At 33.2% G+C, this 23,839-nt stretch overlaps 2 protein-coding genes across 4 annotated transcripts; both read right to left on the bottom strand.

Annotated features, from left to right (window-relative positions):
* Positions 1-3,772: 3,772 nt before the first annotated feature.
* Positions 3,773-7,112, bottom strand: LOC140888287 (uncharacterized). Its single transcript, XM_073295971.1, has 4 exons — positions 6,977-7,112; positions 4,756-6,460; positions 4,576-4,675; positions 3,773-4,501 (listed from the first exon to the last, which is right to left on the bottom strand). The coding sequence occupies exons 2-4, from the start codon at positions 5,415-5,417 to the stop codon at positions 3,773-3,775; spliced, it is 1,491 nt and encodes a 496-aa protein (XP_073152072.1). The 5' UTR covers positions 5,418-6,460; positions 6,977-7,112.
* Positions 7,113-11,769: 4,657 nt separating this feature from the next.
* On the bottom strand, positions 11,770-15,588 carry LOC140891978 (carotenoid 9,10(9',10')-cleavage dioxygenase-like). 3 transcript variants are annotated; one of them, XM_073300697.1, is made up of 13 exons: positions 15,429-15,588; positions 15,139-15,279; positions 14,930-15,035; positions 14,318-14,580; positions 14,048-14,227; positions 13,883-13,961; positions 13,721-13,802; positions 13,587-13,649; positions 13,341-13,479; positions 12,928-13,225; positions 12,804-12,845; positions 12,628-12,719; positions 11,770-12,548 (listed from the first exon to the last, which is right to left on the bottom strand). In XM_073300697.1, exons 1-13 carry the CDS (start codon positions 15,540-15,542, stop codon positions 12,435-12,437), a joined length of 1,713 nt encoding a protein of 570 aa, XP_073156798.1. In that variant the 5' UTR covers positions 15,543-15,588; the 3' UTR covers positions 11,770-12,434. The 3 variants fall into 3 exon arrangements, with proteins under 3 accessions (XP_073156798.1, XP_073156796.1, XP_073156797.1); XM_073300695.1 differs by having other exon boundaries at positions 12,628-12,845; XM_073300696.1 differs by having other exon boundaries at positions 12,628-12,845; positions 13,757-13,802.
* Positions 15,589-23,839: the final 8,251 nt, after the last annotated feature.

Here is a 23,839-nt window from a genome sequence, read left to right as displayed (position 1 = left end):
TCTGAAAACTTCAATGTCGGAAGCAATCAACAGCAACGAAAATGATCAACACAGTCGAGGCGAGAGAAACTCTCTATCCGCAAGACGAAATTGCCCGTTCCAAGTGCTAAACGTTAGCGGCAATCGTCTCTAAGATACAACGACTTTCGATCATGATATATCAGCACAGCAAATATCACGAACTTCAATGAACGAAAATATGCTTTAACTTTTCTTTGAGAAAGTGAGGGAGAGATTTTGAGAAATCAGAAATTTGAAATGTATGTTATCAGATATTTCTATGTCTGTTTTCTGTGTTATAACCACCATATATATAGTCTTATACACGAAACAACACGTCTGAAGGCGTAAGGATGCAACCCATGACAGAAAAATGCCAGAAACAGTCGTGACTGTTCATTCTGCAGAAGGTGCGCTCGGGCGGTAATTTTCTACCTAAAATAATAAAATATTATTTTAAATAAATTTTATTCAAAAAGAATAATCGGATCAGAAGACCACACCACACCACACCGAGCCGAGCCGGCAGGCCGCTCGCATGTGTGTTTGTTGCATCGACTAGCGTCTTGCCCCTTTACAAAACATCTGGTGCCCTAAGGGCCCAATCCCATAGTCCAATATTGGACTAATTAAGGTGGACAACAAATTGGAGTTGTTCCAATGTGGGACTACCATTTCCCCATTTCCCTCCAATTTATTTCACCAAAATTTTGAATTTTGTAATACTTTGGACAAGGCTTTTACAAACAATTTGGGTTAATCAATTCAAACCCTTTCAAGCCCATTTCAATTGTAATTCATTCAATAATACAATTTCCAACATATCAGTACTTAAATTGGTTCAATTTCTTACAATTTTGTTTTAGATGAAAAACAAGACATCGTCATAAGGATTTTTCTTACCATGGCAGTGCTCATTTCTTTTTCTTTTATTTTTTTTAAATTTTAAATTATTAAATAAATAGATAAAATTTAGTCAACATATTAAATTAACAAATCAATGATTTTGAAGTCTGTTAAAATAATTACCATAAAATGAAATTCATACCATTTAATTAATTGTTCTTATGTTTCATAAATTAATTTAAGAACTAAATTTATAAAATAATTAGATTTAGTTTTATTAATTACACAATTAATATAAATATTAAGTAATGTATTATCATTGCTATATGAGTATATAAAGTAAAAAAAAATTACTGTTAGTCTTATTAATATTATTATGGTTTTTATTTGATAATATTTTTGAATTAAAAATATTAAAAATTTTAACTTTAATTTTTCATAAAATATAATAATTAATTTAATTTCCGGATATTTTCTCCAAAAAATAGAGAAATTACTACACAAAGAACTAATGAAAATTTTAAATTTTTTTGTCAGTTTTCGGATAGAATAAGAAAACGAAAGAAAAACTCCTTAATCGAAATAATATGTATATAAAAGGTATTATAATAAAAGAAAATAAATATTTTGTGTATTAATAAAAATAATATTTAAATGTTAATATTAATAGTTATTTTAACAAATCGGTCTCTAAATTAGTGACCGACGTTACAATTGTAGTCTCTAAAACAGAGACCGATATTTTTGATGTGGACTCTAATTTAAAGACCGAATAATAATGGGTCCCTAAATTAGAGACCGATTTTATAAAATCAGTCTCTAATGAAGAGACTGATATCATAAAATCAGTCTCTAAATTAGAGTCGGATAGCACATATTCGGTCTCTTTTTTAGAGACGGATATCACACATACGGTCTCTAATGTAGAGACAGATATCATACATTCGGTCTCTAAAATAGAAACAAAATCACCATCACATGATCTGTTCACACAGCAATCCGTGATCATTTGAGCAACATTCACAACAATCTATAATCATCAAAACAATAAACACCAAAATCACAACAAAATAGTTATAAACGAAAACAACTATTCATAGCAACTATTCAAGTACGTCAAAACATCCCCAAAACACAACTATTCAAGTATCACAACACTTCAAATACAAAATGATCAACCACCTCTAAACATCTCCAAGTCAATCCAGGAGAAACTCAAGGTTGAGTTTCATCAGAATCAAAGGGTGACGAAAAGTCTAGAAAAGCAGAAGGATTTTCTAGAGTTTGAGAAAACATCATACGAGCCATAAATTCACGCATCTTTTCCTCCAATTCAGTCAATCGAGCTTTCAAATCTGCGTTCTCTCCCCTTAACTCTTGTATCTCGATAGATGAGCTATTCGGACGACCCTTACCCGTAGAAGTAGACATCGCATGAGGAAAGACAACTTTTGCTTGGGAGCCAAGTCCATAAATGCAATTTTTCTTCATCCCTCCAACCACCTTATAATATATGTCGTTTACGGTATCATGTGATGAATTGTGTGGCTCCTCCCCCTCTGTAGCAGCTTGAGACACCTCGGCAATTTTGGCAGTCATATTATCCTATGTAAAAAACATGTAAATAAGATTATGATAAATGTAATTCCCTGCGAAACTTAGAATTTATAGTAGCCTTATGAAAAACTTAGATCTAACAAACTAAAAACATACCAAAATGTCACCACATGAATACATGTCACCATACTTGGCTTTTTTTCTAAATACATGATCTAGGTAGCAAATAATGTCCAGCAAGAAAATCAGTGATATAGGGGCATGCAATGCTTAGGACAAATATTGGTCAGCAAGAAAATGAGTCGATCACAAATAGATTAAACTAATTCAGAATCGAAGCCATATTATTTACCAATAACTTTTTATGACTTACATCTATAGCCTAAGATCGAGCATCGACAAAAGTACCATCCTTATGACGATGTGTTTTACGAAACACCTCCCAACAATCAGATTTTCGCTTTAAATCAGCTTCCTGCACAAACAAACTCAAATATGATAGGTTGGTAATATCAAAAAATGAAATATATCATTTTAAACTCACCAATTTCAAAGTATGCTCAATTATAGAGAGTGATCCAGCTGTGTGCTTAGTAACTCCAGTGCCTGGGCCAACAACCTCACTATTTCTATTTTTTTTAGCAATCTTAGATTTTTTTTTTCCCAATATTCCCTGCTCCAAACAATCTGCCATGCAGTCCATACATCAATAGGAACTTGTCCTGGCGGATGAATGAATTTTTTTTCTCCATTTGTGCAACAGTTTTTTGTATAGTTCTTGACAATACAAATTCCATGTTGCCTCAAATTGTTTCTCTTTCCCAGGTTGCCATGTATATATCTTCTACAATGTTTAAACCAACAGAAACGAAAAAATAATTACTGTTTCTATTATTATTATTATTATTATTATTATTATTATTATTATTATTTAAATTCTTACCAAAAACTCTTTGTAGTAAAAATCTTTTCCATCCTTGTCTAAATGTCCCCATGTATGCCCAGATGCATCCTGTCGCAATTTGAACTTAGAAGTGATATATGCAGAAACCCTATGTCCATGTGGAATAAAACTGCAATGCAAAAAATTCATCAACATTTATAAAAGAAAACAATAAAAATGGATTTAATATTACACCATCTAAAGATAATAAAAAACTTACTGGTTAGCTACTACTTCAAGCTCAATAAGATCTCCAACTTGTGCATGTGCAATGTCAGCCATGATACTGTCTACAAAATAAAATTGTAACAAAACAAGTTTGAAATATTACTCAATGTCATAGAAATCTTCTGGACATTTAATGTGAAAGTTGTTGGACATAAAATATATTAAAATTAAAACAATCATAGTTCTCAATCATACAACTCAGTAGTCATCACAATCTGCATCATAATCATCAATAGTTTCCAAGTTATCATGGTCTGACTCTATTGCTACAACAATCTCATCATCTGTAGACATTTCTTGGTCATCTAATTCTTCATAAGTAACGTTTACATCTACAAGTAACTGTGATGTAGTTTGAACTTGTGAATCAACTGAATGTCCCCCCACTTCATCATTCTGAAAGGCATCATGGTACTCGAGCGCGAGGGAGGTTGGGATTTCTATGGTTGATCGAGCCTTCATTCTACAAACTGCTAACCATTCACTAGGTCCTCTTCTAATCGTTGGATATTTAACGTAGAATACTTGACCCGCTTGTACAGCAAAAATGAAAGGTTCAAATTTATTGAATCTTCTATTTGCATTGACTTCAACTAACTTGTAGATCGAATGCACTCTCGTGCCAATCCTTGGCGTTGGATCATACCATGAGCATTTGAATAATACTATCCTCTTTATAGGTAAAGCGGGATATTCCACCTCGATGATTTCATCAAGCCTGCCATAGTAATCAAGTTCAGCACTTATGTTGCTAGATCCTTTCACACAAACACCTGAATTATTAGTCAAGGTGGTTGAATCACGACGTGACACATGGAATTTGAAACCATTAACATAGTAACCCGAGTACACTCTTGTGTTACGAAGAGGTCCGCTCGCAAGATCCTTCATCATTTGATCTTGTACGTTTGATCTTGGTTCCTTCACCTAAAAAGTAAGATCTCACATTATCTAAAAAAGTTTAACATAAACAAAATAAATAGTATTACGTCAAAACTTACATGGCGTTCAAACCATGATGCAAAATGTGTTTCCAAATTTTTGTCCACTTCATCGGGTAGAATTGCTGGATTTTGTTGTTGCAATTCTTGTTCGTACATACTACCGAAGGAAAAATTTAATAAATAGTGATACTTACAATTAAACTTAGGAAACTAAGTATTTTATAGCACCTAACTTACTTTATGAAAGGTTTCACCTCATCATAGTTGAGTAGAATGTATGTCCTTGCTGCATGGTATTCTTTGTCATCTAACCATATAGAAACATATGCACCAATCGGTCTACCAAAGAACTTGAAAATAGAAAACATATTTGAGACTATCGGTCGAGCATCATCAGAATTCCGAGGACACTTACAATGCCTTGTCTTCACACTATCAGCAAAATAATATGCGCAGAAAGAAGATGCTTCTTCAATCAAATAAGCATTACATATCGACCCTTCAACCTTTGCTTTATTACGAACATTATTTTTCAGCCTCCTCAAAAAACGTTCAAATGGGTACATCCATCTGTACTGAACAGGACCAGCTAGTCGTGCCTCGTAAGCTAAATGAATCGGGAGATGCTCCATTGAATCAAAAAAGCTTGGTGAAAATATGCGCTTAAGCTTACAAAGTGTAAGAGGAATGATTTTCTCTAAACGAACCATGTCAGCTGTCGTAATGACCCTCGACGTCAAATCTTTGTAGAACATGCTTAATTCAGTAAGTGCCTGCCAAACATTATTGGGAAGTAGGTCATGGAAAGCTATTGGAATAAGTCTTTGCATGAAGACATGACAATCATGACTCTTCATTCCAAACATTTTCAATTTGTTCATATCCACACATCGAGCCATATTTGAGGCATATCCATCAGGGAATTTGATGTTTTTCAACCAACTACACAATTACTGCTTACTTTCTTTGTCCAATGTGTAACAAGCCTTTGGAAATTTTTTGGTGGTTTCATTCTGGTGCAACTCTGGTATGTAACACAATTCTTTCAATTCCTCACGGGACTTTGAGGTGTCTTTGGTTCTTCCCGAAACATTCATCACGGTATTGAAACTATTATCAAAAAAGTTCTTTTCAACATGCATCACGTCCAAATTATGTTTAATAAGCAGATCTTTCCAATAGGGCAACTCCCAGAATATGCTTCTTTTCCTCAACCACATCTGCACGCCTTGACAATCTCTTTATTTAATTTTTCAGAACCTATTTCAGTTACAGATACCAACCCATAGCTGTCTATTTCCTCAATGATTTCTTCTCCTGACTTAATTTGTGGTGGATGTTTTGTCACCTCCCGATTCTTTGTGAAAGCTTTCTTATTTCTCCTCAAAGGATGGTCATAAGACAAAAACTTACGATGATTATCAAACCAGGACGTCCTCCCACTACGAGGTAAAAATGCATCAGACTCGTCCCTGCAATGTGGACATGCTAACTTACCAGCCGTGCTCCATCCCGACAGCAGGTGTTGGTATCTCATCAACATCTGAATGATGAAACGCATTCATCGCATCATGAACCATTGACTGCATTGCATTGTCGTTGGGTGGATCTTCTCGAGCAATGGGAGCTGAAGATGGGCGAATGGAATGCCCGATCGGATCGGTAATATAAGGCTCTCCATGAACATACCGATTGTAATAATTCGGAACAAAACCATACTTTCCTAAATGTACTTTAACAGTATCCTCATCGCGAAAAGTAGTATTTCTGCATTTATGTTGAGTACAAGGACAACGTAACTTGTCACCGCTCATACATTCAGGATGACTCTTAGCAAAGTTGACAAATTCCTCAACTCCATTCATATATTCTTCCGTTATAAATCCATTATTTAACCTAGCATACATCCAAACTTTATTTATATTCATTCTTGAAACAACCACTGTAACATAACAAAAAAAGTAGAATTCAATTAATAAATTTATTCGAAAATATGAATGAATAACTCCTCACATGCTAAAGAAGAACAAACTTAAAATAAACCCATGGACATTAAAACCAAATTAAATTTTTTTTGTAGAAGTTCAAATATACAAAAATATGTATATTAAGAGTGAAACCCGAGCAAGTGATCATGATTGTCAAGGAAAACCCCAAGAAAGCAGATCCTTCCCACCCCAAAAAACCCAAGAGTTTGAATTGAAACATGACTGTAGGTCTTCAAGTTGATTCTGTGCTTAAAACCAAAACATGGAACTTGAAGGAGTAATACAAAAGTTATTGAAAAAAAATAGCTTAATAATTATAGTACAAAATTTAAGCTTTTGAAAACAGAATAAATTTACCCAACAGATGCTTTAACAGATTTTTGTTTGGGTCTTACCTCATGTTAAGAGGTATAATTTCCCAAAAAAAAATATATAAAATCAATCCAAAGAACACATTATGGTACTTGTACCTCCCTTGTTTTATCCTCGATCGTTTGGCTTGATGGCGAAAACCAATCTATCGCACGACACAAGAAATATTAAAAAAAGTAGAAAAGCACAATCTAAGCAACAAATGACATTCAAAACAAAGCAGCTGATATGAAAATCAAATCATCCACACGACCTAATTAATACAAGCAATAAAAGACCCTGACATAGTGTTTTATGGGGTTGCATTGCATTTGCATATATATTATATATCAAACTAAATACCGGATTGACTCGAAATCAAATTAATCATAATAACATATGATTGTAATCCTTGAAAGAGGTGGTTTCACTATTGTTATTCATAGTATATTTCAAACCCACGGATAAGTTCTACCTACTTATCATTTCGACACATTTATTACAAAAATTTGAAAGTAAGAGATATCAACCCACAAATTTAAAACCCCATACAGTAATATAATTAACATTAAAATCAAAATTTGGATGAGCTTCACCAGCACGATCTTCTCTAAAGTGAATATAATGAAATGTTGTGCAGTATAAATAATTCATTATTAGCATCATATCTCAGAAAGAAAAAAAAAGTAAAAGAGCAGCCAAAAAAAAAACAATTTATCATTATAAGCATCATATCTCGAACTCCATACCTGAATAACAGAGTAGAAAAGCAAGGGAATTGTCAACAAGCTTCACAATGCCAATAAGCTCTGGGCACAAAAAAAAAAAAAAGAGGAAAAATGAGGAAAATAAAAAGATAAAGAAAAAGGGATAGATGAGCAATTATTTAGACGTCCAAGGCCTCTGCTCGAAAGTCGAAATCCCAATATTCTTGCTAATCTACAATTCATATTCATTGTACGATAGTTACGAAAAAGTAAATGTTAGATCAAATCACAATATATTATTTAGAACAACCGGCAGAGTCACGCTATTGTCTAAATAATATATATGACTTTATTATAAATTGATACATATATTTATAGTATATAATTATTGTAGTATTTATTGTATCATATTAGACAACAAATCAAGGTAACCACATTCAAGGTACCAAGTATTTGATGTAAATAAATAACAATAAATCATCCAAATTATACCTACAAATAAAGATCAATTATTAAAACAAAATAAAAAATAGAAAAAGAAAGAATATACAAAATATAAACAATCTTACTTGACCAACAATGAAACCTTTTCACCTTGACATAAAAAGATTTAGCTTGTCATGAACATAAGACTCAAGAGTAAGGATAAAAAAAATTTCATACTTAAACTTGGAGAAATATGCACACTCAAACTCTTATTATTACACACACAATATTTATTTTACAAGTAAGGAATTTCTCTACACTTTTGCACACTACAAAGCTTATACAACACATCTATTTATAGGCCAAATGAGAGTAAGAGTCCAAGGCTCATTAAATGTGGAATAGTAAAGTTGGTGGGTGCTTGTCTCCTTGAATGTCAATACCATGAACCAACTTTTATTGATATGTTTGATGCCTTAGACCACCGATTCAGCCTTTCCATTCAACATAGAACACGTAGGATATTTTGTGTAGATGTGTTTGGACATATAATTGACCTCTTTTGGATAAAAGGTGAAATAGTTATGATATTTTTACTACAAGCTGGTCATAGTAAAATAAATCTGTCTTCATTTTGATGTTTGATTATTTTGATCATCTTAACGAGGTTTTTGGAATTTCTTGTCTTCTATAAAGTTGAAGATGCCTCTTTTGTGATTCTACAGGATTTGAGATTACTCCAATATGACCTTTGTAGCTTGAGTAATTTTATTTTTACCAAACCCGCGCAAAACATAAAATACAACATTTTTAGTAAAATATTTAAATATAAACACATAACACTAAAATAATAAAACTTCATAATTTTAATGAAACTTTAATTTTAAAACACAATTTTTAACATATAAATAATTACAAATTTTAAGTTTCATCAGTATGCTCTGAATCGATATGATTTATTATGTATTTTCTAATAAGTGAGATATGTTAATCAAATGAAATAAAATATTTATTTTGTAATGTTCTAATTTATATATTAATTACTATTTTCTCTATGAAAAAATCAATATTCTTATCATATTTATTATTTGCAATTTCTATGATGGGTCTGGCCAAACACGAAGACCCACGCGGACCTGTTTGTAAACATGTTTGGGCGAGTCTAAACTTGTCTTTCTTTCGCACGTTTAATACAGGGAAAAGTTTAGAACCGGTCCATTATCATCCCTTTGTTGAAGTGTTGTCGTTCTTTAAATAAAATATATTTTATAATAATTGGTAATATATATACTATTTGAAACAAAAACTACATGTTTAGTTATGAAATCAATATAATCTTTAACACTGCAACTAATAAAAAAATTTACAATATTTTTCGAACAATGTAACCCCCGAGTTTCAATATTTTTTTTCATTTATGATCATCATTATTTTATATCTACATTAACAGTTTAGAATAAGACTTTATTAATAACTCATGTAAGATTATAAATATAGTATTTCATGTAGTTTTACCTTATCACAATATTGATATTGAAACCTATGCAATCATTAAAGCTAGTGTTTTCTATTTTTTTTTATTCTTGTGCAATTATGATCTGTTTCTTATCATGAATTCGTCTTATTTTCTCACTCATGTATGTATGTTTTCAAGCAATATTATTTAATATGTATTTGTTAATAAGTGAGATAAGTTAATTAAATTAAATATTTATTTTGTAATTTCTTATCTTATGTGTTGATTATTTATTTTGTGACTATTGATTTATGGAAAACAAATGTAATATAGATAATGCATTCTAAATCTTAATTTAAATTATTGCGCAATTATTTTTTCCTTTTATATTTTGAAATTTTCTCTCTCACTTTTTTTTTCATTTACCATCCGTTTTTTATTTCTTTATGAAAGAATAAATATACACATTATCTTAATAGAATTTTTGTGATGATGTCTTTTTCTATCGATCATTTACATTTTAATATCGTTATTATTTTATTTTTTCGTTGGACATACTTTTTTTATTACTAAAAATTTTTAGTTATAAGAATAACAATAATTTCATCGTTCCCAACTACATTTTTGTATGTATATCAATATCGTTAATGATTGATGTAATTGTTGGACATCCTCTTTTATTTTTAATTTATTGTTTTTCAAAATCTAATTATCTCCTTTTGCTTATAATGTTTTCGTTGCCGAAATTTTTGAATGAATTTTCAATGTCATTAGTTAAAAACGTTTACATTTCATCTTTTATTTCAATTTTTTTTATATTTTGAGAGTAAATGCATATTCTTATTTATTTTGGTGTATTTAATATTCCTTCATTAATTGTAAGACTATCTCATAATGTTTTTAATGGTTTTAGCTTTTATGAGGAGGAAAATTAGTTAACTTTTTTTAATTTCAACTTTTGTATATATGATATGTATGTGTTGGTGTATTTTTTTTTATTTATTATTTTAGATTAAAACTTGACTCTACTTGAATTGATTTATTTCAACAAGAGTGTGTAATTTAATTAATATATGTATATATATATATTAATAAATTTAAATATCTAATATTTTTTATATTTAAATATAAACTCATGAGATAATTATTTATCTCAATAGGTCCTTACACAAATTAAAATATATAAGATTTTTAAAAAAAATACGTTTATCCAGTCTACAAACAAATAAAAATAAAATATCTAGTGTTTCAATCTCTTAGTATTTAATTAAGATTTTTGTTGAATTTTTTTAAAAATATTTGTATAAAAATATATTCACTTTATCTACAAGAAAATAGAAAATAAAGTATTTTTGTATTTCAATTTTTTTGGAAACTGAATCCTTATTATCTAATATATACACACTTTGTCAATTTTAATCTTTTAAATAAAGTATTTTTGTATTTCAATTTTTTTGGAAATTGAATCCTTATTATCTAATATGTACAAACTTTGTCAATTTTGATCTTATCATTTATCTACAAGAAAATAGAAAATAAAGTATTTTGGTGTTTCAATTTTTTTGGAAATTAAATCCTTATCTAATATGCACACACTTTGTCAATTTTAACCTTATCATAATAATCAATCGTACATATAATATAAATATTGGTTTACGTTTATCAATTTTACATATAATATAAATATTGATTTACGTTTATGTCCTAACTAAAATGTTGTTTTTACTTTCATAACCCTATATATTTTTATATGGTTTTGCTTATAGTGTAAATAAAAGGAGAAAGTTGTTATTTCACAATTGTAAAACTTTGACATTTTATTCACACTTTTAAATAGGTATAAATATAAATATAGATATAGATAGATAGATATAGATAAAAATAAAATTAATGTATATACACATAATTTGCAAGACATACGGACCATAATAACTTGAAATTTTCAAGAAATCATAAATAACTTGTAATATCGAGGTCACATATTTGGGACGATGTCATATATTCAAACCTGATCAATCGCAACAAATTATCTCCCCAAACTTAATTAAAAAGAAAAAAATCGTTCTAGATTTCAATACCAAATTTTGGAAAACGCCCACACAAAACAACACACACATATATACTCACATATGTATCTTTATGTATCCATATACGTACATAAAGATATATAGATATATACTCTCATATTATATCTATATATTTTTAATTTGTGTGCATGATGATGCACCAAACATTTGATGTAAATGATAGCCATACGAAAGAAAAAAAGATTTTAATCACGAAAGAAAAATGATATCATAAAAATGGAACTCACCCGAAAAAACATGATGCAACTACTCACATTGACACACAAGATCATGTGGCTGAGTTCCATTTTTATGATAGCAGCGTATATAGCGGCCGTCTGGACGACCACGCCCGAAGGAAAGGGGCCGCAATGGGTATTGGTGGAACTTATTTTATTTGGAGGAGGATCAACGGTTGCGCTGTTTGTTGGGCTTTGTTGCCTGCTGGCACGACATTGGCATAACAAGTACAAATGGAGGAAATTTAAGCAGAAAAAAGTGAAAGACGAAAGCCCGAAGAGTAGTATAAGTCAGGTTGAAGAACTGAGAACGATGAAAAATGGAAGGTATAGCAGTAGTAATTCAGATGTCGACAGCTCTGATCAAGGCTACCATTTATACTAGAGAATAACATTCGAAACAGAATAATTTTAACTCGGAGAATCGGCCTAGAATTACTAGTATTTAAGGTTCTATGAGTCAGGTTGTCCACATGAAGCACCTGAATCTGAGTTGTTTTGAACTTATATCCATGACTCAAACATTCAGATTTCCTCGAGTTTTCAGATAAAAGTTGAAGAGTGATATCACATCCAATTTCCATCAAGTATTTGCATCATCTAGTATCCGGGAGGCGAAATACTATGATTTACAATAGATAGAATTTAACATACAGATATATTCTATCAGATGATTTCGGTCATCATGGTGCGTATAAAGGAACAAAAGCTCCATGAAATCCATAAGGAACTCTTTTTGGAAGAGAAATCTTTGCAACCGGTTCTTCTGAAAATTTCGTTGCATCAACTATATACACCTTAAAAAAATCAATTGAATATGATGTCACATGCCTGACTAAACTTAAAAGTTTAGAAATTTATGGATAACATTCTTACTTGTGACTTATCAGTACTCTCATCGTGCACGAATGTGATTATCCAGCCATCATCCTCTGCATGACCACCAGATTTGGGCACAAAAGCAGCTCCTGAGCAAAAGGTGTTCTCTGGAAACTTATGATATTCAACTTCTATCAATCCGTCATGCTTATTCGAGATTTCAAGTTTCCTACCCTCAAAATAAAGCTTGGCTAGCCCTCCATATTTTGTCATGCCTGAGAACAAACATGACAAACAAATGCATCTTGTCATTACTCGAAAAGGAGAAATTTATAAAGAGAACTATGTTATGGTTACCGGACGTGGAGCTGGCATTCAAGTCGGCCACCTGTGCGTATCCAAACTTATTTTCAATACCAATGAATTTTTCATTTATAATTGGAAGCTCCATAGAGTATTCCATTCCAGTGAGATTCCTTTCTGTCACTTCACCTGTTTTCATATTGAGCCTCCATTCATAAACGCGAGAGAAGAAAGATTCATCTTCTGATTGTTCTATCTTCTTAAACCTTTTGGAAAACCACTCAAATTTGTTCATGCCAAAATCCGGCCCAGGTATGATCGAAGTGGAAGATGTAATGGCCAAAGCAACCACCTATATTCCAAATTCCAAATATATGAAAAATATAGACCATCTTATTTTATCCAAAAAATGAATGAAAATGAAACAAAAGAAAAGTTGGACTGTGTAATTAGCAGCGGCTGCTTACTTCATCTCCATGCTCATAACAATTAATAATGTGAAACATGCAGCTTGGTTCAACTCTGAACCACTTCACAGACTCTGAATCTCCATAGCGCGGCATTACTCCAATCTGTGCATATCCTTCTTTGTTGTATTTCATCAACCTAAATATCCCAAGAAAAAAAGATATAGCCCCCCGGACATGCTGTATTTGAACTGTGAATTATATGAAAAAAAAGTTTTTGGAGATCAAAGTGAAGAAAACACTTACGGTCCCCCAGTCATTAGGCGGTTTACGTCTATGGTCAGAGGAAAATCCATGATCACATTATACCTGAAGAAATTAATTATGGGAAGCAATTCAATTCTTATTGATCATGAAGAATTTCGAGCAACAAATACTACCTTTTCGTTACACCTATTTCATGGCAAAGGAAACACCTTTTTAGCTGCAGATCCACCTTGTGAATTAGTCTATTTCCATCAGCTAAAGTAGAAAATAATTTTCAGTAAATTTCAATAACTAGACAAGAATAGTACTAGGATTCAGACCTCTGATATTTATACCTGACACTACTCCAAGTTCAAAGTAAGGTTTTCTAGGATGGATTCCAATTACAACAAGCTCTCCTGTATCTGGAGCTTTCTGTGTCAATAAAAGTTGATTCAGGCATGCAAAAAAAAGAAGGCGTAAAAGATTTCTTAATGCTCGGTAATTGGTTAGGAAACTACCTTAGGGTGACTAGTGAATGGCCTTTTCCAACATCCATTGATGTCCCAATTTCCTTTAGTTTCCAATGTAAAAGGATTGATCTCTTGAGGTATATGATTCTCAGCAATCGAGTACACCTTCCCCGAATGCTCAAATACATTCGTGTTGCTATGATATTTATCAACCAACCCAAACCTCAACTAGAGAGGATGATCAAACAATAACAGCAAGTTCACTAAGTTGGGGAAAACATAAAAGAAATCTTGCTATAATTTACATGATTTGCTTACCCAATTCAACAGATGAGCTGATAATACTGCTGCAGAATCCCCTTCTATAGCAGGAAGAAATGCTGGTTTTTTCCTTTTCTTTTCCAGCTTGAATGTGTCCGTATCAACATGCCTGTTAATATAAGATATCTTCCATCTGCCACTGATGCTGTCTCTAAAGACGTGCAAGGCGTGGAGCATTCCCTCTCCTTCTAACCACGAGTGGCTCGATTTTCCGAATATAGAAGTAGTCGATTTTAAACCTCCGAATAAAGGGTTTGGTCCTGAAATAAACTTAAAAACATCATTATATCAAAAGGACAAGGATAAAAACCAGAAAAGTGGACCATGTTTTCAAGAACTTGACAGGCTGATGTAAACTAGTCTCCTGCTTTGTGCGCTTCGGCAGCTGATCTTTTAATAAGTTTATTCAATAGAAAACATGAATGTATTCCTATAGTTTTGTCTGATGTTGAAAGGGTCATTGATTTCCCCCAAGATCATCCAAATTTGTGCTGATTGTTACATAACTAGTTCTTGGCATCATCAAAGAAAACAGGTGATGCATACGAAAAACAGCTGCAAGAATCCAATCTAACGTTTTCGTGTCAAACAAAACTTGGTTAAGATTACCGTTTCTGATGTAAACACTCTCCGTAAAATCATCCGGTATGGTCCCTGTAACTGCATCAGTCACCAGTACTGCGGCTCCTATCTCTTCAACAGGAGCAAAATTAGTCTGTAAAGAGAAGAAAATATTTCAAGTCTTTTCCCCTCAACCCAAAAAGGGATATTTTTTATGCTTGATTTCTTGGAATTTGCATGATATACATATGAAGTACCTGACAAGGCAATAATGGCTGATCAACAATCTCAAACGCTAAATCAACAAAGGCATCCAACAACCTCAATGAAGCTTCCTTCCCAGTTCTCTCAACATTATGGAAAACGGGATTTTGATGGAACACTTTCAAGAATATTGTCTATTCAAATTAAAGTCACAAATTTATGTATCATGTCATGCAAAAATCATAAAAAAAATATATAATAGAAGATTTTAAATGTCGTGATTCTATTTCAAGAAAATAAGGAATGTCAACGGGCATGTTTTTTTTTAAAAAACAAACAAAACCTTCAAACGGAGAGAAGATGAGAGTGAAGCTCTGGAGTGGGCATCCTCTTTTGGAGAAACAGAAGGCCTTTGCAGAGAGCAATTCACTTGAAATGCGTGGCTTGAAGCAACCATCTTTTTTTCCAAATTTTGTTTTTGAGAGAATCTTTTTTTTTTTTCCAATTTTGACGCAAAAACAAGGCTGTTTTTCAATGGATTATATATATTATACAGTTTCAGTTTATGATTTTATTTATGCAATAACATATAAGTTGATAAACACGCGAACCTCGCAGTGGACTGGCATAGACTGGCATTGTTTATAAGATTTTATAAAATAATAATAAAAAAACGTCAATTGATGCTTATGTTCTGAATTCAAGTAAAATATGTGAGGTTCACGAGAAATAAAACAAGAGGCTTACCTCATAAATAATATTTTACATCATTTTTCAAAATAACTTATTCAGCTATCAATATTATTTATCTAAAGTGTTGGTTTTTTGTGAGATGACCATGATCTGCCTATATTTATGATAAAAAGAAATATATTTTTATCATAAAAAATAATATTATTTTATTAATATCCAAATAAGATATCTGTCTCACAAAATTGATCTAGTCTTTTTTTTTTCTCTTTTGAGAGAATATTTTTTCCCAATTTTGATCTGAGGTGAAGGCTGTTTTTCATTGGATTATATATTTAATATTATAAAGGGTTAGTTTATGGGGTAATTATTTTAAAATACCTAAACCTAAACATAAATTTCTTCTAACTCCCTACATTCAAATTTTTTAGTTTGCACTCCCTAGTGGTCCCCAATTTTGATTAAACAAGTATTTAACTAATCTTTTGTACTTTGGCGTTGTTTTACCTATCGAACCAGTTCATGTCGTGAAGAACTATTGGTTGCGCAAGGTTTCCAGCCTATATACTTTAGATTATGGTCCAACATGCTTCCGTAAAGTGAATCAAATTTAAATACCTCTTTGACCATAATGTCGTCGGGTCATACCTGCCGAGTTTTACGAAGTGCTCCTCACACTCCAACCACGCAGTCGCAACAGATGGTTTCTACACAAGCTCCTTCAACGACACCCAGCACAGCCTTAATTCGTTTTCTACCTTAAGGCGTATGGTATATAAATTTAATTATAAAATATGAACATGAAAGAACAAGAGACTTTAGAAAAATTATTCAGACATAATATTATTACATAAATCAACTCCTTTGAAGAGGAGAAGACAACTTGTTTAGCTACTCATAGTAGCCTCGTTCTTGAAATACATAAACGAAAACTTATTACAATAGAAAGAGAAATATTACAACAATTTTATTCGTAAGAAAACTGAAGGGAATGATCGATGTCTTCAGCTTCCTCAAATGCTTGTATTTATAGCTGTAGTTTCACTCGTTTCACCGAGAAACTTCAGGAAATCTTACAGCTGTCTTGTATTTCTTTATGTCATTATTGATGGCATCTTTTACTAGTGGAGGAGGCAGCTGTCTTGAATTTTTTATGCCATTATTGATGGCATCTTTTACTAGTGGAGGAATCACATGCCTGCCACTTTCTTTTGGTTTTATTCTCCTCACATGCCTGCTTTATTGTTGTCGGGGCATCTTTTGCTTTTGAAGTAAACCCCTATGAAAACGCATCTTTGGTGGTCCTTGTCCACCTTTGCTTGTCTCGGAAAAATCCTTTCGATCCGTTCGGGGTCTAAAGGTTTTTCCAAATTCTGGCTCCTTCTGATTTGGGCATTCTGGGCAGATATTCTCTGACCATCGTCCAATATGAGCCATGTTACAAAATTTTCGGCGAGTTTCTTTACTCCCCGGCAGCTTGTTATTCCACAAAAGATTTCTCTTCTTTTCGAAGAGTTCTTCCGCAAATGCTGTAGTTTTTCCTGTCATTGTGTTCAACAGGAACGATCCGTTCACAGAATTCTGATAAAATTTGAATGGAAACTTGACTTTGTCCATCTCAGTAAGACAGACCCAAATACCCCATGCCTTTTTGGTTGAGATCTTATTTTTCCCGAAAGTGGACACCAAAGATATTTCTTCAGTTTTAGGATCCTTGATAAATTTATGACTGTTTATATCAGGTCTCCTCAGCTTGATAAAATGAAAGGGTTCGTGTGATCCTTTCACTGTTGGTTCTGGAGCTGCACTGAAAAAATATAACTCAAGCACATCTCCTCTGGACAAATGATCATTATTTGCCCATGTTTCTTGGACTGCTTCCTGAATCCATTTTGGTAACTGTGATATCTCCAGAAAGCTTGGTGACGTTGTATAAACTGAGGCCAAAGCCCCAAATTCATACCAGAGTTTTACATCTTTAGGATTGACATTGTTTTTTAGCCAAACCCTTGGATATATTCCTGCAACATCAACCATGCAAGTGTTCGGGTTGATTTCATTCCTTGTATTCAATTTCTCCCACTTCTGTTGATAAACCTGGAATGGAGAAATAATAGATGGATTAGTATCAATCTTAGATTTGCCCTTGTCAGTGTTGGGCCTAAGATTGATCTCTTCCTATTTTACCCCAGAGGCGGAGGGTTGACTTGATGAGTTATCCTCATCAATTGTTGCTTCATCCAGATCATCAAAGGCTGATGATAGATTTTCTCTTGTTTCTTGAGTTTTAGATTCCTCAACATCTTGTTTCACAACTGGTGGTTGTATTTCTTGTTCTTGTAAAACCAATGGTTTTAGTATATCTTGTTTATGAGAAACCAATGGTTTCTCTATAGCCTTCACAATTGGCCCTTGAATAGCAGCCCATAGTTGTGTTTGAGCTTGCATACATCCTGTAATTCGATTAGATACTTTGATCCGATCAGCTTGTTGTAACCTGCCGGCCATTTCAGCATTAATGGCTAACTGGTTGAACTCGTTTTGAAGCAACCCAAGGTGTTCCCTGAGATGCCTCTGCATTTTTAGGATGGAATCCACGTCACTGCCTTCCATCTCTTGTTAAAAAATCTGCAAGAATATTTTCATGAGATTTAATAATAACAATATCAAAAATATAATTTTGACATAATGCTTGCCATCTTAATAACCTAGCTTTCTCAGGTTTAGATTCAATCTTATTCTTTAGGAAAGCTTTTGCCTGGGTGTTATCAACCTTCAGAGTGAATTTTTTAGCAAGTAAAAATAATGGCCATTTTTCAAAAGCCCTTTTAATCGCATAAAATTCCTTTTCGTTGATATGTCATCTAATGGTCTCAGATTCTGAAAAAAGACCGCTACAGTATCTGCATGGTATTTCCCCATCTGGAGTGATTTTGGTAAGGACTGCCGCCCACCAATCGTCGCTGGCATCCGTAAATAATACCAGATCATCTTCATCTACGGGTATAGCCATTTTTGGGAGGTTCTTACATATCTCCTTTAGTTGGTTTACCCCTTTAGTATGGTCATCGGTCCATATAAACCTACCATCCTTTTTTAACAAAGGACTGAACACCTTTTTGTATATTGCTAGATTGTTAATGAACATCCCTGCAAAATTAACTACTCCAAGAAAACTCTGGAGTTGTTTTACATCTTTGAGTTTATCTGGAAAATTCTTTACCTTTTCCACAATATGGGGTTGTAGAATTATTCCAGTTTCATCAATCTCAATACCGAGGAATTCAATTTTTCTTGTTGCTATGACTGCTTTCTTTTCAGATAACACCAGTCCTTCTTGTTTACAAATTTTAGAGAAAATCTCTAAGTGTTTAACGTGTTCGTCTATATTTTTTGATGCTATAAGAATATCATCAATATAAACAAACATAAAGTTGAAATAATCTTTAAAAAGGTTATCCATCTTTTTTTGAAATATCTGGGGTGCATTAGCCAATCCCATAGGCATAACTTCCCAAATATAGTGTCCTTGTAGAGTAGAGAAGGCTGTGAATTTCTTACTGCCTTCTTCCATTCTTATCTGGTAGAATCCAGACTTACAATCAAATTTTGAGAACACTCTAGCATTTCGTACACAGCTAATTAGATGTTCTCTACTAGGTATGAAGTACCCGTCAAACTCCAGGGTTTTATTAATACCTTGGTAATTAATAACTAACCTGAGTTTCCCTCTTTTTATTTCACCATGATTTCTGACCAAAAAACCTGGGCTACTATATGGTGAAACTCCTTCTTTGATTAGACCAAGGTCCAAATGTTCCTTGATAATCATTCTCATATCCCTTTGATCTGTTATGTTCATCGGGATAGGCTTATATCTGACGAATTCATACTCTTTGCCTTCCTTTAGAGTAAGACTGGCTTTGAGTTGATTTCTATCCCACCATGCCAAGGGATGCTCATTATAACTTTCTTTGAGCCTCTTTTTGACATCTTCAAGGGATACCTTATTTTCTAACTCTATATCTCTATGATTTAGAGTTACCTTGAGAAGCTCCATATCCTCTGTTTGGAGTGCTTGTTCTGTTGTTATTTTCAACATGGTTTCTCCAAACCTTCTTGGATCTTTCATTTTTGGGTGAAAAAGTTGTCCCTTATCACCACGCTGGCTGCGAAATATTATCGGCAATTGTCAATAAAAAGCAACTTTGAGTCTTTGAACGATAATTTTATGATCACAAATTGTAGTGAACATAAGTCTTCTTGACTCATTGTTTAGTGTGTACTTCTTAAATATTTGTAAGAAGTTATTTCCTAACAGGATATCAGCTCATGTATCATGGAAATAGATTGGTGGTGTCTTTACCTTGTACCAAGGTGTCTGACCTGCTCCTCCTATAAAGATCTCTGCTTGTTTTATTCCTTTGCAAAGAATTAAAATTCTTCGAGAGAAATCTCGTCCAGCAATTTTTGGCAAATCTTCTTCACATTTTTCAGGGAAGACTCATCTTTTTGCTGTACAAATTCCTGCTCCCGAATCAATATAAGCTGCAAAGTATTCAGCCTTATATTGTTCATACAACATCCCTATCGGAATGTATATGGAGAAAGGACTTGTTGTCATTTTTAAAAGGGATTACTAAATGGCCCTGCCATTTTTAACAGACTGTGTTGTAACTCAGTAATCCGATTAAGACTATTCACCTTTAGTCTTCCTAAGGCTTCAGAAGGTAGAGTATGGTTACTCCTTTCTATCTCTTCAATGCGATCTAGTAAATCATGTTCATGACTTACTAATTTCAACAGCTGCTTCTTCCTCTGTTTGTAAACAGAGTTCTCGAATCTGATTAAGGGATTGTCCCTTATCCAATTCTCTTGGTTTTCCATCTCGTAGAATTCTTATTGAATCCTCCAAGTCTTTTCTTCTGCCATGAACTCTATTCCTTTTTCAAGGCGTTTTCATGGTTTATGGTCTTCCAGAAACTCTAGGCCAAGAATGAGCTGATCCACTTCTTTTCCTGGAATTCCACATATTTGAACTTCCAATTCTCCAATATTTATCAATCCTTGGTAAGTTCCTTTTTCATGTTGTTCCAAATAGTAAATCGAGTTACAAGGGAACTGGTTCCGATGACTTGTAATATCGAATACTATTTTCACTTCTTTTCATCCTTCTGGAGATCTAAGTTTTCCTATTATAGAAAACTCTTTTTCTTCTGGTGGAATTTCTTGAATAGGAGATTTGTCTCATCTCCTACTTGTCATTCGGTTTCCTTGAAAAGATAACCTTCGAGGTTCTATTTTAAGGTCTCTGTATAGAACCGGTCTGTCTTGAATTTGAATGTCTGTTTTCTGAATTAAAGGAAACTCGATTCTTTCTGGGTATATTGCATGAGCAACTTTTCCAAAGATCTCTGGAATTTCAATGAACTCATTTCTAATAAATAATTCAGAATGATGAGTATTAGAAAGAGCATATGAAATTTGATATGTAATAGAATATGGTATATTACCTTCCTTCATTAGTCTCTTTTCCTTGAAGTTTTGATGCAACGTCAAGGCTCGACTAAAGTCCCTGTCAGCTAAATTGTAGGCTATTCTTGGATAGATAACTCCTACAATTTTTTCTGCACAAAGATTTCCTGAGATAGTACCCAGGACAGCATCTTGAATATTCCCCCTTCTTTTATCGCATACTACGATATCTATGGGTGAATCTATTCCTTCTTTAAAAGTCGCCTTGATCATTATTTGGATTGCTCCAATATGAATCCAAGACATCGTCCTTGCTACCTCACCTTTCAACTTTTGCAATTCCTCTCTTATTTCTTCAAAAGGAATTAACTGCATCTCTATTTGATTACTTGTTAACTCCATGGGGATTGCCATTTCCCTTCTGGATACTTTGTAAATCAAATTATGTCTTCTTTGTCTAAGCCCTAGGTTGCCTAAGACTCTTTCTACTTGTCCTGCCGAAAATCCCTGGTACTTTTGTAACGTTGGATTTTTTCTCATAATCTTTTTGGACCATATTATGAGATATCGTGGTTTGGCTAAAGAATCCAGCCAAACTTTCATATGTTTCATGCCGAAACACTTCTTCTTTATTCTGATTCTGATTCTGATGCATCCTCAGAATCTTCTTGACTAAACAATATCTCTTCTTCGTATATGCTTTCATCTGAGGGGATATCCTCAAATTGATATACTTGGACTATATCTTGAAAGAAGACCGCATCATCCATATCTGGTGTTGCTTCAAAGAGTTTAACTCCTTTTTTCTCGTTTTCTGGACAATTTGTAGATATATGTCCTCTTGCTCCACATGTCCAGCAGTTGCAATCCTTGAAACTTTCACTTGCTCTTGTATGAGTTCTTCTGAAAGTTCTTCTTGATGGTGTTCTTCCCCTGCTTTGTGATGAGCTTGTTACTGGGGATGTTCTTGTAGGTCCACTTCTTCTTCCTGACCTATAAGATCTGGCCTTTTGTTTGGACCAAAATGTTTTTGGTTTCCAAGAACTTCTCATTCTTTTATTGTAGGGATTACTTCTGAATTTCTTTCTTTTAAATCCCTGTGATCTATTTCCAATGATCGTTGGAAGATCATTATCTTTACAACATAAAGGTGTACGTTTATTTATACCCCTTATTTTCTTGTAGTTCTTCTGTAATGCTGCCATATGGCACCATTCTGCCAATTTTCCTTTCAAAAAGGACGTGCGTCTTGCCAAGTGTCAAGATGACCTGAAACGTATTCTTTAATCAGCATTTCTCTCCAGGGACTTGACATTTTTGCGAAAAATAGCTGAATAGCTACATTTTCCTCGACTCCTGAATTCCATCTGTATTTAGTGAATAACATAATGTATTCATCAACTAAACAGATATCATGTAACTCGAGGCTATACAGAGCTTGAGTATATCTTCTCTTTTTCTCTGTATCTTGATTGTTGAAATAGTCTACCCCTATGAATTGTGCTTTAAATAGGGTGGCCATTCTTTCTCCAATTTCGCTGAGGGATTCTCCTGCTAAGATTGATTCCTTCGTATCTGGCATAGTCATCTCCCAAGCAATCTTGACAGATCCCATTAGACTCATTTCTAGAAGTTTAATAAATCATTCTTTATTGAGATCTAATGTCCCGGCTGCAATTCTCATAGCTGACGTCCAATCATCTATAAGATCTTCTCTGTTTTTGAAGTCCAAAACATCAAGGTTTAACATAACCCCGTAAGGATGTATTGGATCTAAAACAGTTTTTCCGTAAGGAGTTTGATGGAGTGGGATTTTACTCCTTCTTGATCTGGTTCCTGCTGGATGTGAATTTTCTCCAACATGAAACTCACTATGTGGTTCTTTTGTTTTAACCGCATATCTTGGGAGATTCCCTATGGGTTGTTCACCCTCAGGAGAGTTCATTTTTAGATCTACTACTTTGAGATTCGCAAAAGAATCCGCGAGATCTTGTAGATCCTCGAGATTTAATCTCTCTAAAGTAGTCATCAGATAGTGTTTTTCTCTGATACTGCTTTTATAAGATTAATCATCCTTTCATCATCAGTTAAGTTTTTGAACCATTTTGGTTTTACCTTTCTGATGTAACAACGGTTCGGTACCAAACGAGAGTGGTAACCTTCCTCCTGTATTTCCTTTTCTAGAACCTGAAGTTTGTTCTATATTTGTGATTTTAGTTTGAAGATCCTTTAGGGTTACAAGAATTTCTTCTTGTTTCTTAAGGATTCCTTCAATCTGCCGAGGTATTTCATACAGCTGATTGCTGTAATATTGTACCGTCTTTTGAATTTCTCTAAGATCTCCGGAGAGTTTAGAGGAATCTGGGGTAATTTCTAAAAATTGAGAGTTAGAAATCATCTTTCTGTCGTAAGTAATCTATTGTGAACAGATTAACTTGTTTATAGGATTTCATATAAATAAAATCCTCTTGATTCAAACCTTCGTTTGAAGTCATCTTTTGTAAAAAATCTTCTCCTCAACAAAGAAAAGTATGAGTTAACGAATAATATTAAGTCTGAATATTTAACCTAAAGCTCTGATACCATTTT

Source organism: Henckelia pumila, chromosome 3 (assembly GCF_033568475.1).
Source record: "Henckelia pumila isolate YLH828 chromosome 3, ASM3356847v2, whole genome shotgun sequence".
In the NCBI taxonomy this organism is placed as follows: Eukaryota; Viridiplantae; Streptophyta; class Magnoliopsida; order Lamiales; family Gesneriaceae; genus Henckelia; species Henckelia pumila.
This window is presented reverse-complemented; position numbering and strand designations above follow the sequence as displayed.

Bases quoted from the DNA above. Each gene is read 5' to 3' on its own strand.
- LOC140891978 (XM_073300695.1), bottom strand. From the start codon at position 15,542: ATGGTTGCTTCAAGCCACGCATTTCAAGTGAATTGCTCTCTGCAAAGG. The intron at 15,280-15,428 runs GTTTTGTTTGTT...TAATTTGAATAG, and splicing joins CATCTTCTCTCCGTTTGAAG to ACAATATTCTTGAAAGTGTT. The intron at 12,549-12,627 runs GTAAGAATGTTA...GATTTTTTTAAG, and splicing joins AGAGTACTGATAAGTCACAA to GTGTATATAGTTGATGCAAC.
- LOC140888287 (XM_073295971.1), bottom strand. From the start codon at position 5,417: ATGGCTCGATGTGTGGATATGAACAAATTGAAAATGTTTGGAATGAAG. The intron at 4,676-4,755 runs GTAAGTTAGGTG...TTCCTTCGGTAG, and splicing joins GAGGTGAAACCTTTCATAAA to TATGTACGAACAAGAATTGC. The intron at 4,502-4,575 runs GTAAGTTTTGAC...CTTACTTTTTAG, and splicing joins CATCATGGTTTGAACGCCAT to GTGAAGGAACCAAGATCAAA.